This window comes from Ambystoma mexicanum, chromosome 10 (genome assembly GCF_040938575.1).
Source record: "Ambystoma mexicanum isolate Mex_15411 chromosome 10, UKY_AmexF1_1, whole genome shotgun sequence".
NCBI classification, from domain to species: Eukaryota; Metazoa; Chordata; class Amphibia; order Caudata; family Ambystomatidae; genus Ambystoma; species Ambystoma mexicanum.
In genome coordinates, this window is record NC_090932.1 from 1,607,374,954 (window position 1) to 1,607,393,685 (window position 18,732).

Below are 18,732 nucleotides of genomic sequence, written 5' to 3' on the forward strand. Positions count from 1 at the left end.
ACTCACCATCTGACGGAATGGCAGGCTATAACGTCAGATGCTTGGGTATTGGAGACAGTTGCCCAGGGTTACTGCCTACCCTTTCTACACATCTCTGTCATCCACCGGGGAACAGCTCTCTAAAAGCTCCAGATCCGCTCCTCTTGCAGGAAATTCTAGACCTGCTAGAGAAAGGTGCCATAGAACCGGTAACTGTAGCGGACAGGAACAAAGGCTGGTACTCCCCCTACTTTCTCATACCAAAGAAGGACGGAGGACTGAGACCCATCCTGGACTTACGAGAATTGAACAAGTTCCTCAGGAAGGACAAGTTCAAGATGGTAAAACTCTCTCAGATCCTTCAGGCCCTCCAGCTCCAGGACTGGCTGGTATCTCTGGACCTTCAGGATGCTTATTTCCATGTGCCAATCCATCCCAAACACAGGAAATACATGAGGTTCGCAATTGGCGACTCTCATTATCAATTTCGAGTTCTGCCATTTGGGCTGACCTCCGCCCCGTGGGTCTTCAAGTTAATGTCGGTAGTGGCTGCGAGTCTAAGTAGGGAACGGATCCACGTCTACCGCTACCTAGACGATTGGCTGATCAGGGCTGTATCTTCGGAACAAGCTCAGACCCAGCTAGATTATGTCTGCCACTTCCTTCACAAACTGGGCTTCTCCCTTAATTTAAAGAAGTCACAGATGATACCATCACAGAGACTCCTGTTCATTGGAGCAGTCCTGGACACTTCCCTGGGAAAAGCCTCGCCACCAGAGGTGAGGGCTCAAAATATTCTGCAGATGGTCAACAAGTTTCAAAATGCCCAACGTCTCCCAGCCTTTGACTTTTTGAGGTTGCTAGGCCTTATGGCATCCTGCATCTTCCTTGTGCCAGAGGCTCCCCTGAGAATGAGATCTCTTCAGTGGGCACTGAGAACTCAGTGGTCGCAGTTCCCAGGGAGAATGACAGATCTCCTCCGGATTCCGGACAAAGTAGCCCGCGACCTTCAATGGTGGGCCTATCCAGAGAACATCTTGAAAGGAGAACTGTTTTGGCAACCATGGCCGGAGATAACAGTAGTCACAGACGCCTCACTCACGGGGTGGGGAGCCCATTCCAACGACTTGACCATCAGCGGTCGTTGGTCTGCATCGGAGTCCAGACTACACATCAACCTATTGGAGCTGAGAGCGATCAGACTAGCGCTGAAACCTTTCCTGCCATCAGTACAGGGAAGAAATGTCCTGATAATGACGGACAACACGGTGGCCATGCACTACCTCAACAAAAGAGGAGGCGTTGGGTCACTGCCACTGTGCAGAGAGGCAATGCAGCTCTGGTTTTGGGCAATTCGAGAAGGAATCTCTCTATCGGCAGTCCACGTAGCCGGAGAGAAGAACTTGACAGCGGACGCTCTGAGCAGGCAGAGCACAGTCTCCCACGAGTGGGAGTTAGCTCAGGAAGTCCTTCAAGAGATCTTCCCCCTTTGGGGAACCCCTCAGGTGGATCTGTTCGCCACAAGCACCAACAAGAAGTGCGATCTGTTCTGTTCAAGGGAATTTCCCCCGAGAGGAGCTCTAGGAGACGCGTTCGTTGTGGACTGGGAGTTTCCACTCCTTTACGCGTTTCCACCAGTCCCTGTTATTCCTCAAATGATCAGGAGGTTGAGAAGATTCCGGAAAACCATGATCCTAATTGCCCCGGACTGGGCCAGGAGAACGTGGTACCCGGACCTTCTAGATATGTCTATCTGCCCTCCAATCCGTCTTCCACTCAGAGAATCGTCTCTCGCAGAAGGTAGGTCCGGTTCTCCATCCAGACATCAGAACCCTCAATCTTCACGCTTGGCTTCTGAAAGGGTGAGGTACAAGGATTGGGATCTCCTTGATGACATCATGGAGGTGTTGCTTTCGGCCAGAAGGCCAGCAACAAAGTCTTTATACCGCTGCCGTTGGAACAAATTTTGCAGCTGGTGTAGAGAAGGGAATATCGACCCTTTTTCATGTGGTACACCAACAGTGTTATCCTTTCTACTCTACTTGGCAAACTCAGGCCTTCAAGTTGGCACTGTAAAAGGCTATCTCGCAGCGCTTTCAATCTTCAAGCGTACTGCAGAGGAACCATCGTATTTCAAACTACCTCTAGTGATACAATTTCTCAAGGGATTAACTAATGTTCATCCTCCAAAACCATTCCAAGTTCCTTTATGGGACTTAAATTTAGTCTTAAACTTCCTAATGGGCACTCCATTCGAACCACTTCGCTCTTGTTCGCTGAGATTTCTCACGCTTAAAACTGTCCTATTGGTAGCACTAACATCTGCTAGGAGGGTGAGCGAGCTACAAGCTCTCTCCTGTAAACCCCCACATACAATTTTCCACAAGGACAAAAATGTCCTACAGGTGAAGCCTAATTTCCTCCCAAAGGTGGTTTCTGAATTTCATATTACTCAGAAAATTACCTTACCTTCGTTCTACCCTCCTCCCCATCCGGGGAAAGAGGAAGAAAGCCTACATAGGCTGGACCCAACGCGAGCTCTGAGCTTTTACATCAGCAGAATGGCTAGGATCAGGCAAGCAGACCAACTGTTTGTAAGATACTCGGGTCACAAGTTGGGACTACCCATAACAAAACAAACCATTTCGAGATGGATTATTTTTGCCATTCTGGAATGTTACAAACTGGCAGGGAATGAGCCACCCCAAAATCTTAGGGCTCATTCAACCAGGGGTATCGCAGCCTCTTCGGCTCTCCAAAGAGGGGTACCGGTCAGAGACACATGTGCAGCTGCCACATGGTCGTCCGCACATACATTCACAACATTTTACTACCTGGATTCCTCCACTAGTCAAGAGACCAGATTTGGCAAGGCCGTATTACATTCGGTCCATCCCTAAGGGGATACATAACATTCTTACTTCCACCTCCAATTGCATGCCACTGCTATGGGAGTCTATCAAAGATAAGGAATACGTCGGAGGACACAATCCCTTCGAAGAACAAGTTACTTCTTACCTTGTAACGTTCTTTCAACGGGATGTTCCTCCAACGTATTCCTTATCACCCCTCCCATCCATCCCCACAGTATTACTTCCCTTGTGGTTGCACCTTACGCTCCTTCAAGGTCAATAACCAATTCAGGCATGACTTTTCTTATGCTACAAAACGAAACTGAGCAACGGACGCCACGCGTGGCTATTTATGGGCATGGTGACGTCGGCGCCGATAGTCGGCGCCGATACGGTGGCCGTCAAGGGACATCGACTCGGCGGACGTCGACACGCAGCGCCCTCTACAGAAAAAATTTCCGAGGCCAGCAAGCTTGAAACGGATTATCAAAGATAAGGAATACGTCGGAGGAACATCCCGTCGAAAGAACGTTACAAGGTAAGAAGTAACTTGTTCTTCTCAACAATCCTCAATTGGGATAGTTGCCTCCACAGCGAAAAAGTATTACCCAAAGGAGGTCGATATCTTATGGTACTTCGATGTATGAACCACTCCAATAATAGGCCCACCATAGGGTCTACCCCTTAGACCCTTTTTCCCCAAGTATTGGTGTACAGTATAGCAATTCATTTCAATCGGTGGGATCCCTCAGGTACCAGAAAGTGGTTAAACCCCCGGTTTATCCACGACCATATAGAACAATCTCATTGTCCATGGACGACGACATCTGAACTGCATTTCCTGTCGGAAGCACTGGTTTACAAGTTCTTATTTCCCCCAGCACTAGTCTTGGTTGCTAATACAGGGTCCTCCTGTTCCGGGTCTACATCAATTTCTATGTTTACTAATAGTAACGTGACCCAATATTTGCGTAGCAGTTGTGCCATTGCTAAAAACTAGCAATGGATCGCTGTGACATTAGGGTTAATGCCTTTCAAGGGTTCAAAAAACTCAAAATCCTCAGACAATAAGATGCGCAGTTGAGGAATTGCATGCAATCGGGTTGAGAATGCCGATCTAGATAACCATTTCATCCGACATTTCTGGTTCAAGTTCTTAATAATGCACATTTTGCTTTCCAGTAAACTGTTTATGGGAACCTTCTCTGAAGGCAGTTCTGTAGGTGCTAATGTGCACAGTGCCGATATCTTCACCTTCTTGTTCGATGTAGAGAAATTAGCCACAAGCCTCCCCACTTTTTGTGATAGATCTAATTCCTGATTATCAGTACCATTAATAGAAATGAAATCTCATCTGTTTTTTCGGGAATTATCCAGCTGGTGAGGCTGCCCACACCTTTGCTTAAGCATTTCTTAGCGATTTGCCCTTTTCCGCGCTTTTTTTTATTTCTTCTCCGGCTGTATAGTATTTGAGATGGGGGGATGCTGCCTCACAGAGAAAATTCCGTGAGGCAGCTTGCCTTGCCATACGGCGCTGTTTTCTTGAGAAGAATATTGCCGAGTACCCAGTATTTTCTTTATTCATCTCAATATTAGGCAACACCTCCGATAGATCATGGTTATCAACAGGAGGTATAACCTCCCCAACTTCCCTCTCCTTCTCATACACGAGTTTAGGTAAATTCTTGAATGTTGAAGTATTTTTATGAATAAGCCCACATAGCTTAAGCAGTATTTTCATTGCGAATTGCAACGATGCCACAGATGATTGAAGTTTGGCATATATAGCAGGGTTTCAGAGATGTTTGCATAGATCCCGATTCCTCAAGCTGCACTGCGCCCTCATCATCAAGGACTAAGTTTGGTGATGCAGATAGTCTACGAGATGGTGCCGAGTTCTAAGCTCTCTTCAGATTGCAGAACTTGTGCAGATACAATTACTTCTCCCTCTTTACATATAGGGGGATTTATTCTTGCCGGGACACACAAAGATCCAACAATGTATTATTGTCTATATCATAGTTCATAGAGCCTTGTGATATAAGCAGGACCCCCCCCCCCCACCTGATTGGGAGCTTCTGGCTATTCTCTTGCCATAGGGTCATTTACACTTGGCGTACTGGCGTAAAAGAAAATGCTGGTATCGTGCCCTTTACTCCGGGTGAATTCACTTTTCTATGCCTGCCAGTATCTGTCCCATGTGAGGCAGCTTGTTCCTCGCCACCCTCTCTCCTGAGGTTATATTGCGACTTCTGCTCTTTACTGGGCGGCATTGTGCAGCGGAATAAGTTTCAGGTCAAAAGACAAGGACCACTATGTACGTGCAGAAAGTTTTGAACCGTATCCGGGGATATGGCGCACAGCCTCACACTCTTTGGAGCTATACTGGGTGACTATGATATGATAGGTTATTTATAAAGCGCTCAATACCCAGAGGTTTCTAAGCAGGGACCCGGGGATCGAACCTGTGTTGCTCCGGGTCGTCTTACTTCCAAGGCGAGCATGTTGCCCCTGAGCTATCCTCCCGAGACCTGATCATGGACCACACTCCTGCCTTACTGCGTCCGTACTGTAAATACCAAGTTAAATGAAGACTTTACGGTCCCAGCCACTAATAACACAGTACCTGAGAGGCTAGTTCTGCTGCTGAAGTTGCATTAATCCAAGAGAGTGGATAGTTCTAATAAAGAGATTTGTGTCCCGTTCCCAGTCACATAAGAACCCAGAAACACACTTTCATCACTCTGTAGCAGGGAGTGAGTCTTTGCAGGTCAATAAATCCGCCTCCACCAGGAATGAACAATGAAAAAGACTCCAGCAGCGTTCCCACACGGAAACGCACTCCCTCCACTCTCTCATACCCAGTATAAACCACTGCATACTGATCGTGGGCTATTGTGCACGTAGCCCATGCCAACCACATCCTCTCTACAGTAGAAACACTGCAAGGTGGAAGTCCCTAATGACTTTGAGAAGAAACAGATAGAGGCTAAAACACTGTTTTGCTTCTTTCAGAGTGTTATTAAATGGGCAAAACATTTACACAATGAGTTAAAAGAACCCATCTGCCACCAGCCCTTTTACTTCCACCTATCTAGGTGAGCATGGTTGCCCTGAGAAATGTAGGGGGCATCTACAGGTGCACCCACCTTATGGATGCCTGCACCTTGGAAACATTTATGTAGTAAATATGGCTGAGATTTGTGGTCACCAGTGAGATTAGGGATTGTCTCATTGGGGCGATACAAATAGTTAGGACTCCAAAAGGGAAGACAGAAGTGGCCCATTTGAGTCTCCAGCTTTACTGCATCTTCATGAAAAATCTGCTAAAGTGGATAAGAGTTCCCAAACCTATTTCAAGAAATAGCAAAAACTAACATGGGGCTACTCTGGCTCATAAAATTGACTTTCTGCCCTAAGAGTGACCAGAGCAGCGATGTATTCCAGAGTTTCTTGTCAAGAGATTTGTTGCAGATTACTTTGTAAATACCACATTCACAAAGCACTATTATCTTAAGGTAATTGAGAGGTGCAGAGGGCTGTATTGTTCAAACAATGTAATTGATGTATGATGGGATCTCGGACTGCACATTACAGCGCCAAATACAAGATTTACTTTAGGAAGAGATTTGAAATGTTACATATATTATCCTTAGCTGTTGTTTTTTTTGTTTTTTTGCCAGGGCTATACCAAATCAATTGATATCTGGTCTGTTGGTTGCATTTTGGCAGAGATGCTATCTAACAGACCCATCTTCCCAGGAAAACATTATCTTGATCAGCTTAACCATATCCTAGGTAAGTGTATTCTGATTTCAGTTGCCTAAAAAGCAAATGTATGGTTTGGTTTTGCAGCCGGAGTCTGTTGCAAGTAATCCTAATAAGCCAGTGACCTTCATAAAAAATCTCAGTAATCAATTGAAGTCATAAATATGGCACATAGGAATGTATTTTTGATGATTTTGTAAATGAAGATGATGCAAATAGAAACACAATCTAGTGCATCCACTAGACAAAGGGGATGTTTAGGTGGAGGAAAACTTGGGAACCTATGTGCGCGCAGGAGACTTGTGGGAGTCCCTACTCACACAAGTCACCTGCGTGCACAAATTCAGATTTATAAGAAGGAATTTTAATAGGTAGCGTTTTTGCATGGATAGAGATTCCCCCATCCCACGTGACGGCTGTGAGCATAGATCTTAAGAGGTTTTAGATGGTTTGGGTATTAAAGTAACTGTTGAATACCTTGTTCAGAGGAGCAATTGAGTAGGGTGGGAAGGGAACAACTCTGGGTGGAGGCTGGCATATCAAGAAGTGTACAGTAAGGGCAAAAGGACCCTCTTTTTTGATGGAGGCCTGACTCCAGAGGGTTTAGGCAAATATATCAAAAGAAATTGGAGTCAAAGGCTACCCTTGTCAGTGATATACGTTATCCAAAGCTCCACTGCACCCTTTTAGACAAACCACCTTAGCGTCACTGACAAGGGTAGCCTTTGACTCCAATTTCTTTCGATATATATGGCTGGCATATCAATCCAGCCTGCAGAGGAGTAGGGTGGAGGTAAATTTTGTAATAGAGCGAAAGGTGAAATCTGTAATGTCAGCACTTCAACTCCACTGAGTGCTTTTTTTTCTTTGATTAGGTGCGGCCTGCATTATTCGCCATTATCACTTTTTTCCCCACCCACCTGCCCCCTCACTTCTGAAAACGGGGGGGTTCACCCCCGAACCCCTCTCCCTTTTATCTTTGCACTGTTCCTATGCTACCCCTAACACGTTTAATTGCATGCACAAATACCCATACACCACCTTCTGCCCCCTCCCCACACTAACATACACACACACTTACCTCTCTTCCCACTTTCGCCGTCCAGATGTTTTCAGCCATGCCTATCAACCCCTATGCGCACTCTTGTGCGGCAGGGGCAAGACAGTTAGATTTAGAAAGGCCGCTCTGTGCATTCACAGAGAGGTCTTTCTAAATCTGTCATTTTTTTCGATTTTAATAGAAAAAGCCTGTTTAACTTAGTACCGAAATTTCAGATCACTGTTGGAGAACCCCAGGTTGCAAGCCTGGGTGAGATGGGGGTGTTTAGTGGAAATAGGGTATCTGTGGATTAGGGGGTGTGGCTTTAGAGGCCAGGTGAAAGAACTTCGATTTTCAAGGAGCAGAGTACCTGAAAATGCATTACCACCTGGTTTTGGATAGAAGATTGGCATCATTAACTGCCAAAGGACAGCTCATGGGTGAAGATTTGAGTATCATTGGTAAGTCGATCAGAGAATACAATGCAGGTCATAAGGTTTCTTAGAGGCTTTAGATAGTGTGATGAGGAGCACGGACCTATAGAAGTGAGTGTGGATTGCAGAGGTAGTCACTGAGATGTATAATGTGCCCTGAAAGCCGCAGTATGAAGAAAGTCTGGAGGAGGGTTATAACTGTGAATGAGCTATGAATGAGGATATCTCATATGGCAGTGGTGAAGGAATTTGAGTCATGGGTGAGCGCTGTCTCTAAAGTGTGTGCCATGGAACCCAGATTTGAGGAATGTCACTCATTAATTTGGTCTCCAAATAGTGTTGCAGTTGAAGACCAGATATTTGTGTTTTTTAAATGGATGCACGCTTAGTCTCCTTGGTACCTGTAGCTGAAGAGTTTTGGAGAAATAGCTGACAAATGAGTTTGTGATAATGAGGAGGCAAAGCATGGAGTCAGTGGTTTAGAAAGTGATAAGTACCAACTGTCTAAGGTCATGTCTAGCTTTCAAGAAATGGAGAGGCTATGGTGCAATAGAAGACTTGAGTCCAGAGCAGTAGTGCAAACAAATAGCAATTATTTTAGGATGCCAGGGCACACCTTTATTTGCCAGTGGTGCATTGTGAGTTACATTGTTGCCCTCAACTGTTGGATTACTGGTTAGTGCCATTGGGAGTGTGTGCAAGAGGGAGGCAAGCAAGGAGGCAGGGAGTAAGGGAACGTGCAGGGTAACACAGCTCAAAGGAACATGTGCGTGCTGAATTGAGCTCTCCTTAGAAATATGACTGGGACTGCAGTGGGAAGAGCTTTTCCTAAGTTCAAGATCATGGAAGAGGAGATTCTGGATGTCAGAGGTCTGGTAGATGAGGGTGATGCTAAGAGCAGCTGATATGGGCAGCAATGTGTTCAGAAGAGGAGATACAATCATAAGGGGGCAGCGCAGCTGTATTTGTTCTAAGCTGGGCAGAGTGAGTGAGAAAAGGTAGCTCTATCCGTGTGCAAGGCAGCATCACAGTAAGATGTGGGTGTCAAAATGGTTAGGAAGAAAGGCGTTCTTGTTAAGAGATTGGGCATTCTATATTGCTAGTTTTGTGGAGTAGAAGATGGGATGCTCCTTCGGGGTGACACATTGTAGGTGTAGGGTGATTGAGAAGAGTCATTGTGGCTAGGGATTGAGGTTTGGGATAGGGTAGAAAGAGAAGGCGATCTGGTCAATGTAGAAGGGAGTAGACCAGGGTGAAGGATAGAGATATGGTGAGGGTGGTTGTGGGGGATATGCAGGAACATGCTAGAGGAGCATCAGTGGACTAGGAATGGACCTTGATAAGTAGAAATGGGTCGGCAGATGTTTTAGAGCCGAAGAGGAGTAGGAGATGTGATCCTTTCATCATCCAACCTTCCGGGAGTACACCTCAGCTCTTGGTTGTCATGTGTTGGGCAAGGAGTGTGGCAGTAGGCCCCTTGTAGTTGTAATAGGCATAAACGGGGAGTTAGTCTTTGTAAAGCCTTTGGCCTTTGAAGTTTAGAAGCTCAAGCCACATACCCTGGGAAACTGGTATCTCATTTGGTCCTCGAAGCCACTGAAAAAGGCCAGAATGGCTCATCACAGATCCAGGAAGCTGTTGCAGGTTCTTAGTTTTGCAGGGAGAGCACACATTTGTTTTTGCACCAGGACCCCCAGGTGGTAGTCTGGTTCTTCAGATATAGCAGGATGTTGTATAAAACCCTTTAAATAAAGGTGACGCCTTTTAAAGCATAGACCACTGCAGAATGAAGAATATATGGCTAATGCTTTTGCTTTAGAGCTCCTCGAAGCAGTCTCTCAATTCCGTAATCCAATTGCAGGTTCTGTTTATTTTCCGCTGTCCTCCAGAATATTTTCTCTCAATTTAAATATTTTAATTCATGTGGTGGCCTTATTTTTCAGGTTTGTCTAAAAAATTTTTTTTAGTAGTTTGTCCCTTGGCTACATTTTTGTTTCTCCCGCTATCTGATTGGCCAGTTTGGAGAATGCATTTTTTGCATTCATTAGCAGCTTACGTCTTATTCATGGGATGTTGTCAGCCATTTTTGTACTGAGTAGTAAGCTTGGAACCCTCGAAAGGGGGTTAATTCCTATAATTTTCAGCCTCAACGTTTTTCCTACTCTTATCGAGCTCCTTTCATCTGGTTGTCTCTTTCGCCAGGACTTGGCTCCCCCTCTGCTAGAGAGTTACTTTTTAGACTGTATATCGACTTAGCTTATTATTTTACATGGACATTTTCTCCCTCTTGTAGTATTCCTGTTTTTCTGTACTAAAAAAGCAGGGAATGAAGCTAGTTGGTAACCATTGAGAGCTCAATGATGACTCGGTTGGGAGTATGCTTGCTAACATTGATTTTAAAATCTGCTTCCTTGCAGTGGTTACCGCTCCTTTTGTAATGTGGGTGGAGACCATACTCGAAAGGTGCAATCTCCCATTTTGTTTACAACCATAGGAGTGTCTGACAACCCTCCACTAACCCGTCAGACTTCTTATCCACACAACATACATACCTTTCCAGACTCACCAGGTAATTGTCACCTTCACTTAGCACATCTACCTTCAATAATTAAACTTTCAACTGCAGCTTAAAGATAAACTGTCTACTGCTCTCACCCCTCTCCTGGACTTTAATTTGTCGCAACACTAATCAACTCATTAAATATGCATTTCCCAACTACAGAACTGATCCATCACTATTGATCTCACAAACACCTTCCTCGAGGACCTCTTCAAAGAAAGAGTTGCGAACAAGAATGGTACTTTCATCAACTACCTGATCGTAGCTCCTTGCTCAGACAGGTGTGGCTCAGTTCAGAGAATTTTACACAAGTTAATGCAGAGCTCTTCCATTCAAATGCAGAAGAAGGGAGGTGGATAGTGGAGGTGGAGTAGCATTCATTGTCTGACTTTAAGCTTGGCAAGAACATCCAAGGTCGCACATTTGCATCATTTGAATTGATTAACTTGCTATTGCACATTTTCTAGTACATGCATCGTCACTCTAACAAAAGGAGCATTCATCTTCGAAAGTGAACATCTGGGTTGATGGTTCCAACACTTTGCCTTTATTAGTGATGTAGACCAACCAAGGCTTCACCCAGGTAGATTACTGGCTTTCCCCTTGTAGGGGATTAAGCTACTCACTAAGGTGATCACTTACTCCATCATATACCCTCCCTAACAGAAAAGCAGCATCCTCTGAGCTTCTTGGAAAACTGATTAGTCACAGCATGCGTTATGCTCCTCGGAGTCCTCTTTGGTTCCATATGTACCAGCTTTGTTCTAGCTGGTCCCATGATGCATGGCCTGAACCAAAGTAAATTATTTGAATTACCACAAAGTAATTTATTTCTTTGAAATTACATGAAACCCGGTAGCTGTGTAACGTTCCTTATTTATTTTATTTGTATTTGGTTTAAACCTTTACAAGATGGAAAAACGAAATCAGATCAGAAAACTTACACAAAGTCCAATCCAACATAAACATTAATAATAAAAATACTAGATAGTAGATAAAATCAGTTTTCATCTTATAGGAGCATAACAAACAAATTAAAACATTAAAGCATAACAAATACATAGTTGCACATATGTTAACGCAGGTAAAAGTCTCTACTAGAGGGTAGGAAAGGGGGGAAAAAAGAAAATGAAAATGTGTCTAGTACATATATCCTAGACCTTGTACAGTAAAAGTATTATAAAGAAAAGAAATTGAAGAGGACAGATTACAGTAGATAGAAACTACAGGTTTAAACTTTTAATAAAACCTGATGAGGCTAAACACTCACACTCATGAATAGTATGGATGTTAAGGCACCGTTTCCATGCCCACTCTTCATGATATGTAATGGAGTTCACTTTCAAGGGCTCAAGAGATTTTGCTCTCAATGGCTCTAATGACCCACACTCCATAACCAGATGTTTTAAGATCTCCAACTTCTCAGAGCAACACCTACAACTGGCTGAACCCGCTGGGATTAAGGATCTCCTCGCTAAGATTTCCCTGGTAGGTAGCACATTCCATCGAGCCCTAAGGATGGTGCCTCTATAAGATCTATTTGGAAATTGGAGCATAACCTTCGTAAGCTAACCTCTGGTTCTATGTTCTTGATTCAAGTGGAGCAAAGAAGGATAAGAATGAAAGTCATCAATGGTCTGAGACAAGTCCAGATCGAATAATGCACGTTTGACCTTCATAGGGTTTGCAGTCAAGATCTCAACAGACAAACCAATCTGATCAAGGATGCGTACTGATCTATCCCTCAATGAGATCAGCGTCCGAGAGAAATTCATATTTCTACCCATTAGGTGGTACAGGGTATTTGGAGGTGATGTAATAATTTTTGAGTAGAGAGAAAGACAGGCCCATTGTACCCGTGCCCACATAGAAATTGTCCCCAGTTCAAACCGAATTGCAGAAATAGGAACCGCATTCTGGATGCCCAAAATTCTTCTCCAAATGTGGCCCTCTATTCTATTGAGGATACTACTTACTTGCTTGGATTGTAATTACAGGCCGTAAATCAGTTTGGGGATTATTTTGCTTTCAAAGAAAATCAGTTCTGGATCAAGAGAACATTACCCAAACCTTCTATCGATCCTTACCATATGAGCCTCCAATAATTTCACCTTATATGCAATGGGCTCAGTTATTGCTTTAGAGCCCTGGTAGGCTAAAAAATTGAAGTCCAAATATCGCACTGACCCAGAAAGCTTCAGGGTAATCCCTCCCAAATTTCCAACAAACCCCAAGGTCTTTGCCCTCGCTTTCCTGAAGGATAACATTTTTGTTTTATTAGGGTTCATTAATAAACCATTGGCTTGAGCATACAATTCAAAGTTTGTGAGAGACCGTTGTAACCCCACCTTAGTGAGATCAAAGATTAATAAGTCGTCTGCTTATGCAAGCCATACAATTTTTTTCCTTTCCGATCTTAGGTGCAAGAAGCCCTTTCTTCATTAGCGAGAGCGTGACGTCTGAGAAATATTGGTTGAAAAGCCAGGGGGCCAGGATGCAGCCCTACCAAACCCCCTGGTAAGAGAAAATTATCTTCGAAATATCCCCTTTTTGGCTTAGGCGAACCTGGATACCACAGTTTTCATAAACTCGGCTAATCGGTCTTAGGAGCCCCATAGGCATGCCCCAATTAGCTAGCTTGTGCCACAATCTGGCCCGATCTACACAGTCAAAAGCAGCAGTCAAATCGATCAAGGCAATGTACGTGCATCTCCCCGATGTTGTCCACGCTGCTTCTTGCACGCACTTAAGGGCAAGACCGTTGATATTGGTCGAGAGGCCCTTCCTAAAACCACTCCGGAATTGGTCCAACGGATGGTAGTGCCCAATCTTCAAGATGTGATAGCAAAAATGACGAGAAGATCTTACAGTCAGCATCAATAATTGAAATTGGACGGTAGTTAGATGGATCAGTCCTGCTACCATACTTGAAGATTGGGACGACGTGGGCCGTGTTCCAAGAAATCGGAGTTACACCTGTGGTGAGAATGTCACTAAACTCCAGGCACAAAAGATGAGCCCAAATAGGTTGATTATCCTTCAGTATTTGTGAGGCCATTCGGGCCCGGGGCCCATGATCGCTTGCATTTGGAGATCAGTTTTTGAATAGTGTTAATATCAAGAGGAGGGTCCCACCTTTCACCAGTGGTTAGATCTAAAGCTAATGTAGGGTCCACCTTAGGCAGCCCAAACCTTTCCTCGTAAAACTTGACCCATTCCTGTTCAGATATTGAGTTCAACTGGCAGGTTACATAATTGGGATCCTGCCCATTAACCAAATAACAAAAGGCACTCAAATCGGTGGTAATTAGGATCCCAAGCATCTTTTCTACATCACATTGGAGCATTTGAGACTTAATTGATTGACAGTAATTTTTATGATTGCTTAAGTTTACCAATTAACTCCTTACGGATAACCGCATCAAGATGAGTACGCTGGATCTCACTACTCTCTTCACGTTTTTTTTGCATTAGCAAGTTCGGCATTATAGCAATGAATGTGCATGACTTGTAGATTCCTGATGGCTCCACTGCCCGCCCATCTATCATTTGTCCAACAAACGAGTGAAGCTCATTCGCATTAAAGTTGATAAACTTTCACTCGTAAATCAACGGATTAAGTGCCAGTGAGAGATTAGCGTTCAAGCAGCGAATATTCAAGTCAGTCCATCTGACTGCATTACCCGCCACATTAGCTGTCAGCCAGAGCTGTTACCAACATTTTCTAGTACAAGGAAACCAATCGAACTGCGCAGTTAGAATGGAGTGATCACTCCAGGCAGTCCTCTGAATCTAAAATGACCGGCAGCGGTTCATTAAGAAGGGGTCAACAAAGGTATAATCACTGAGGGAGGAGCTATCCCCTCTGTGCCACGTGTGCCATTCTCCAACGTTACGGGAGTCAACCGTTCTTCCCACAAGAGGGAAGTGCGCCCCCCCCCCAGTCCCACACACCACTTAAGTTCTGCGGATTTCTCCCCTGAGTAATCATTGGGAATCTCATCAAGCTCCAACAATTGGTGGAGTTGGTCAGTCTGCGTTCGGACCTCCCATCACTATTACTTTCCCATTTGAATAGGACCCAAGCCAAACATCAACTGCCAGGCAGACCCCATCCACAAAAAGATCCACATGTTCCATGCCCTTGTGCCAGTAAATATTGAGCAATAAAAGATTGATCAATCCATCTGCAGTCCTACAGCCCACACCCAGGGCACCAAACGGTAGGCCTGCGAGTTCTACCCCACTAAGACCCAAGGAGAGTTCCACTGAAATCAAAAGTCCACATAAAGGTCTAACCAGCCAATCCCCCGTCCCCCATTCCCCACCACACCCCCCCCGTACCTTCCCTGGCTGGCTGAATAAAGAGACTTTACCTGTCTAAACTAGGTGCAGATGCCAGCCAGGTCTCCTGTAGGCAAATACAATGTGCACGTCTTAAATTGTTCATACAGGAAATGTTAGAAAAAAGATGGGAGTTGCCTCGGGTATTCCTGGATTTTAAACATAACGGTGCAATCTTCCAAACATCACCCATAGGGACCTCATTCTCACTGAACCAGTGTTTGCCATAAGGAAGAGATGATTGAGGCCCAGTCAATGTCCGTCATCACACCCCTACAATCAGACTGGTCCGGATTAACTGCTACTGTTGGTTGACTAACAACGGGTAAAGCTTCCCTACTAGATGGCATTCCATTCCTCACCCACACATCAGTGAAATTTCAAATCCCACACCAAGTAGCGCTTCACTTTGTGTGAAAATAAGTTCCCTTACCAAGGGAGAGGACAGGTAGATGATACTAGTGCTCAAGTCCTCTCTCTCTCTGGGAAGGAAACCCTCCAAATGTCGGCCGGAGCCACCAAAGCCAAACAAAGAATAGCTGCGAAAATAGCTAGAATGTTAGGCTGGTTCATACAGATCCGGTAGTCAGACTCAAGAATACAGCAAATTTTGATTTGGTGAGATCCATTGCTAAGTCCTTTCGCTATCTGCTGAGGTCCAGCTGCCCCCTTAAGGGCAGCAGAATAGGTGCGTCCACTCAAGGGAGCACCGTTGGACCCTTGGGCCCCAACACTATTAGCTGCACAAGCCTTTAAACAGTCTCCTGCAGCAGATCTGGTAGGGTAATGGAGTCGCTGAAGCAAATCCTTCATCCCCGCTGAAACCTGGGGATAGTTGGATTCAGGTGGGATATGAACCAGGTCTTTCAAAAACTGTGATTTGCCCTTTCCGGACCCAACCTCCACATTATCCAAGTCAGTAACAAATTTAGAGGCAAGAGATAGAGGTTCGGGGCTGCCTGCCCTACCCTTAATAGCAATGGATGGGCGATTTGCACCAAACAATCCCTCCATATTTAGACCTTTTGGGGGCAAAATCAGCCTTTGTTTCACCTGGGGGCCAGATCTTACCTACCATATCCTTTAAAGGAATCGTGGCAGAAGTGGACGCCCCTTCAGTTGGTCCTCAGATGGACTGAATATGGTTGGCAAATGAACTAGGTAGATGGGTACTCACACTCTGACCACCCCATGATACGGGAGGGAAGGGAATAACAGGGAGGCCATTCGCCTCCAGGCCATAACTAGTATCAGGAGGGCCCCTACCAACTGAAAGAGCTCCACTTTTCCCCCAAGGTGCCATTGGTAAGGATTGAAATGGCAGGAACTTGGTCCTGCACGCCAATGTCCGTCTGTGCCATGAAGTCAGCCACCTCAATGGTTGGCAAAGACTCCAAATTCGGAGTCGCGTGCTCCGGCACAGGTGACAATCTGGTACGGAAAACGGTACAATGAGCAGTTCTAAGTGACAGAATTCTGTTTTTCCTAGCTCCATTCTGCGTTTCATCATTTTCCCTTTCAAGGCATTAGTAGATTTGGCCAAGAGTGGGGAGCTAGCCCGAGCATTTGGCAGCACCCCCTCATCTCCCATGTCACCTTTAACTCCCTCACTCATAGATAATTATTTAGTGAGGTTAATGAAGGGGGGGGGGGGGGGAGTGCCCATTGAACCATGAGCCAGGTGGATAGTTGGAAAGATACCCACAGCCAATTCCTCAACCAGCTCCTGGATGGTCAAATGGTCATTTACACATGCATTGTTTGAGATTTCAATAACAGCCACCGGGTCATTAACAAAATTAACATTAGAGTGCTGCCCCCTCAATACAGCTTCCGCCTCCCTCATTCCAAAATGGCCAAAGCAAACTTCTGACCCAATCTCCTAAAGTTTATGGGTAACATCGGCCAACACCGCATTAGTAGATTTCAAATCAGCCCAGATATTGTCATATACGGAGACGAATGAGTTCAACACCATATTTAGGACAGATACAGTTGGGTGAGTCAAACATATGCGCTCATCTATCTCCCTTAGTGTATGATGAAGGGCTGATGATTCATCCTGGCCCCCAGGGCCCACCGCCCCCAAAGAGGGTGGCAATGAGCACCCATGCTTGTGGCCAGCCATATCGCAGTTTATCATGTCGACCAGAGGGGTCGGTGAGTCAAAAGTGGGTGCTTCGCATGAGTTATGAGGCTGATTTTGGATAAGGTCTAAATTCAAAGCCTCCAATTCTTCCTCCGCATGGTCAGCCTTTTCAGTAATGCGGATATCAGTTAGATCTTTGGGCCCCCTGAAGTTGGGTTGTGAGGCCATCACTGAATGGTCAAGCATTGCTTTACCCTTCATGGCAGGGATAGATTTAATCTCTGTGCTAGTTATAGCGGGTTTTTACAAAATAATGGTCCATAACCCATTGCCCGGAGACAGGTCTCGAGGCCGGGATTAATTTTGGTGTCCGATGGAGTAGTGGCTGAGTGAGTAGCGCTGGACTTGTATCCCATGTGAATCAACGGATGAGGGCAGCATCAATATTAGTTGAAATGTTCAGGACCCCAGGATTTGCCCCCACACCCACATAATGGAAGATCACCATTGGTTCAAGGGGTGGAGGTGGGTTCCCCGGCGTAAACAGAAGCTTAGGGCATGTATTTAAGGCACCAGAGGGTCCCTCCTCTCCTTACGCAGAGAGTATAGCCCCTGTTTCAAGGGGGAGGGGTACGTTCCCCACAGTACACAACAATTGGGGAAGGCTTCTATTTGTAGAAGTCTGTGATTCAAGTGTCATGATCTCTGCTTCCAAAAGATCAGGACTTGCCAGACTCTCTTGAAAGCAGACCCATAACCCCGGTTCCGAGTGCCAGCCAGTCCCAATTGGGACTTTTTGGACCCTGTCCTGGCGCCAGTGGCACCAGGCTCATAAAGATGCCCAGTCCCAGCGCTGGAAGCGCCGGGCTCATAATGCTTGGGTGGACTTACCTGCAGCAGACCATGCTGCTTACTTACCTGCCAGTTGAACCCCTGATCCTCTTCTGTTTGGGACTACTTTTCCTGTTGGGTGGGGCAGGGGCCACTCCCTAGGTTCAGAACACTGGAACTCTTCTGGAAAGCAGGAACTCTTTTCTTACCTAGGCGTGGCTGTGGAAGGAGACACCTAAGCACTACAGGAGGCTATTTAAACCACAACCGATGGATGAATCTTGCTTTGCGTTATTCTGCATTCTCTGCAGCAGAACGCTCATCGTGTCTTCTGCTTCTGATCCTGGGCCTAAGGGAACAAAGGCTTACCATCCTGGAATCCAGTCTTCAGCAGCACCTGTAAAGACAAAGAAAGAACAGGTTAGCACTACGGTCTTCAGTGGCAGCGCATCTCTTACCTGGTCCATCGGCTGTCACCAACGTATCGCGCTGCATTCCGGCATCTGAAAGACAAAGGCTTACCTACTCTTCGCATGCTCCGGAGGTCTTCGCACTGCATTCCGGCATCTGAAAGACAAAAGCTTACCAGCTCTTCGCACGCTCCGGAGGCCTTCTGCGCTGTATCCTGCATCTGAAAGACAAAAGAAGGTGCGTTTAAAGACATTGGGCAACTTTATTACTCACGTGCCATTACTCCTTCCCACGCCGAATCCAGTGGGTATTCCAGCACCCTTCAGCTTCTGTAAAGCTCCGAACTTGTACCTGCAAGATAAAAGGGACAGTTAGTGCGCATCGTGAAGCAGGCTACAAGCGCTTACTTACGTGCTTCCAGGCGC

The 18,732-nt window shown here is 45.6% G+C and overlaps 1 protein-coding gene across 1 annotated transcript in view; it reads left to right on the plus strand.

Moving 5' to 3' along the window:
• Positions 1-18,732, plus strand: part of MAPK1 (mitogen-activated protein kinase 1) — an 806,732-nt gene that overhangs the window by 492,130 nt on the left and 295,870 nt on the right. Inside the window, exon 5 of the mRNA XM_069619984.1 lies at positions 6,515-6,629. Coding sequence (XP_069476085.1) covers positions 6,515-6,629 — 115 coding nt within the window. The remainder of the gene's footprint in view (positions 1-6,514; positions 6,630-18,732) is intronic.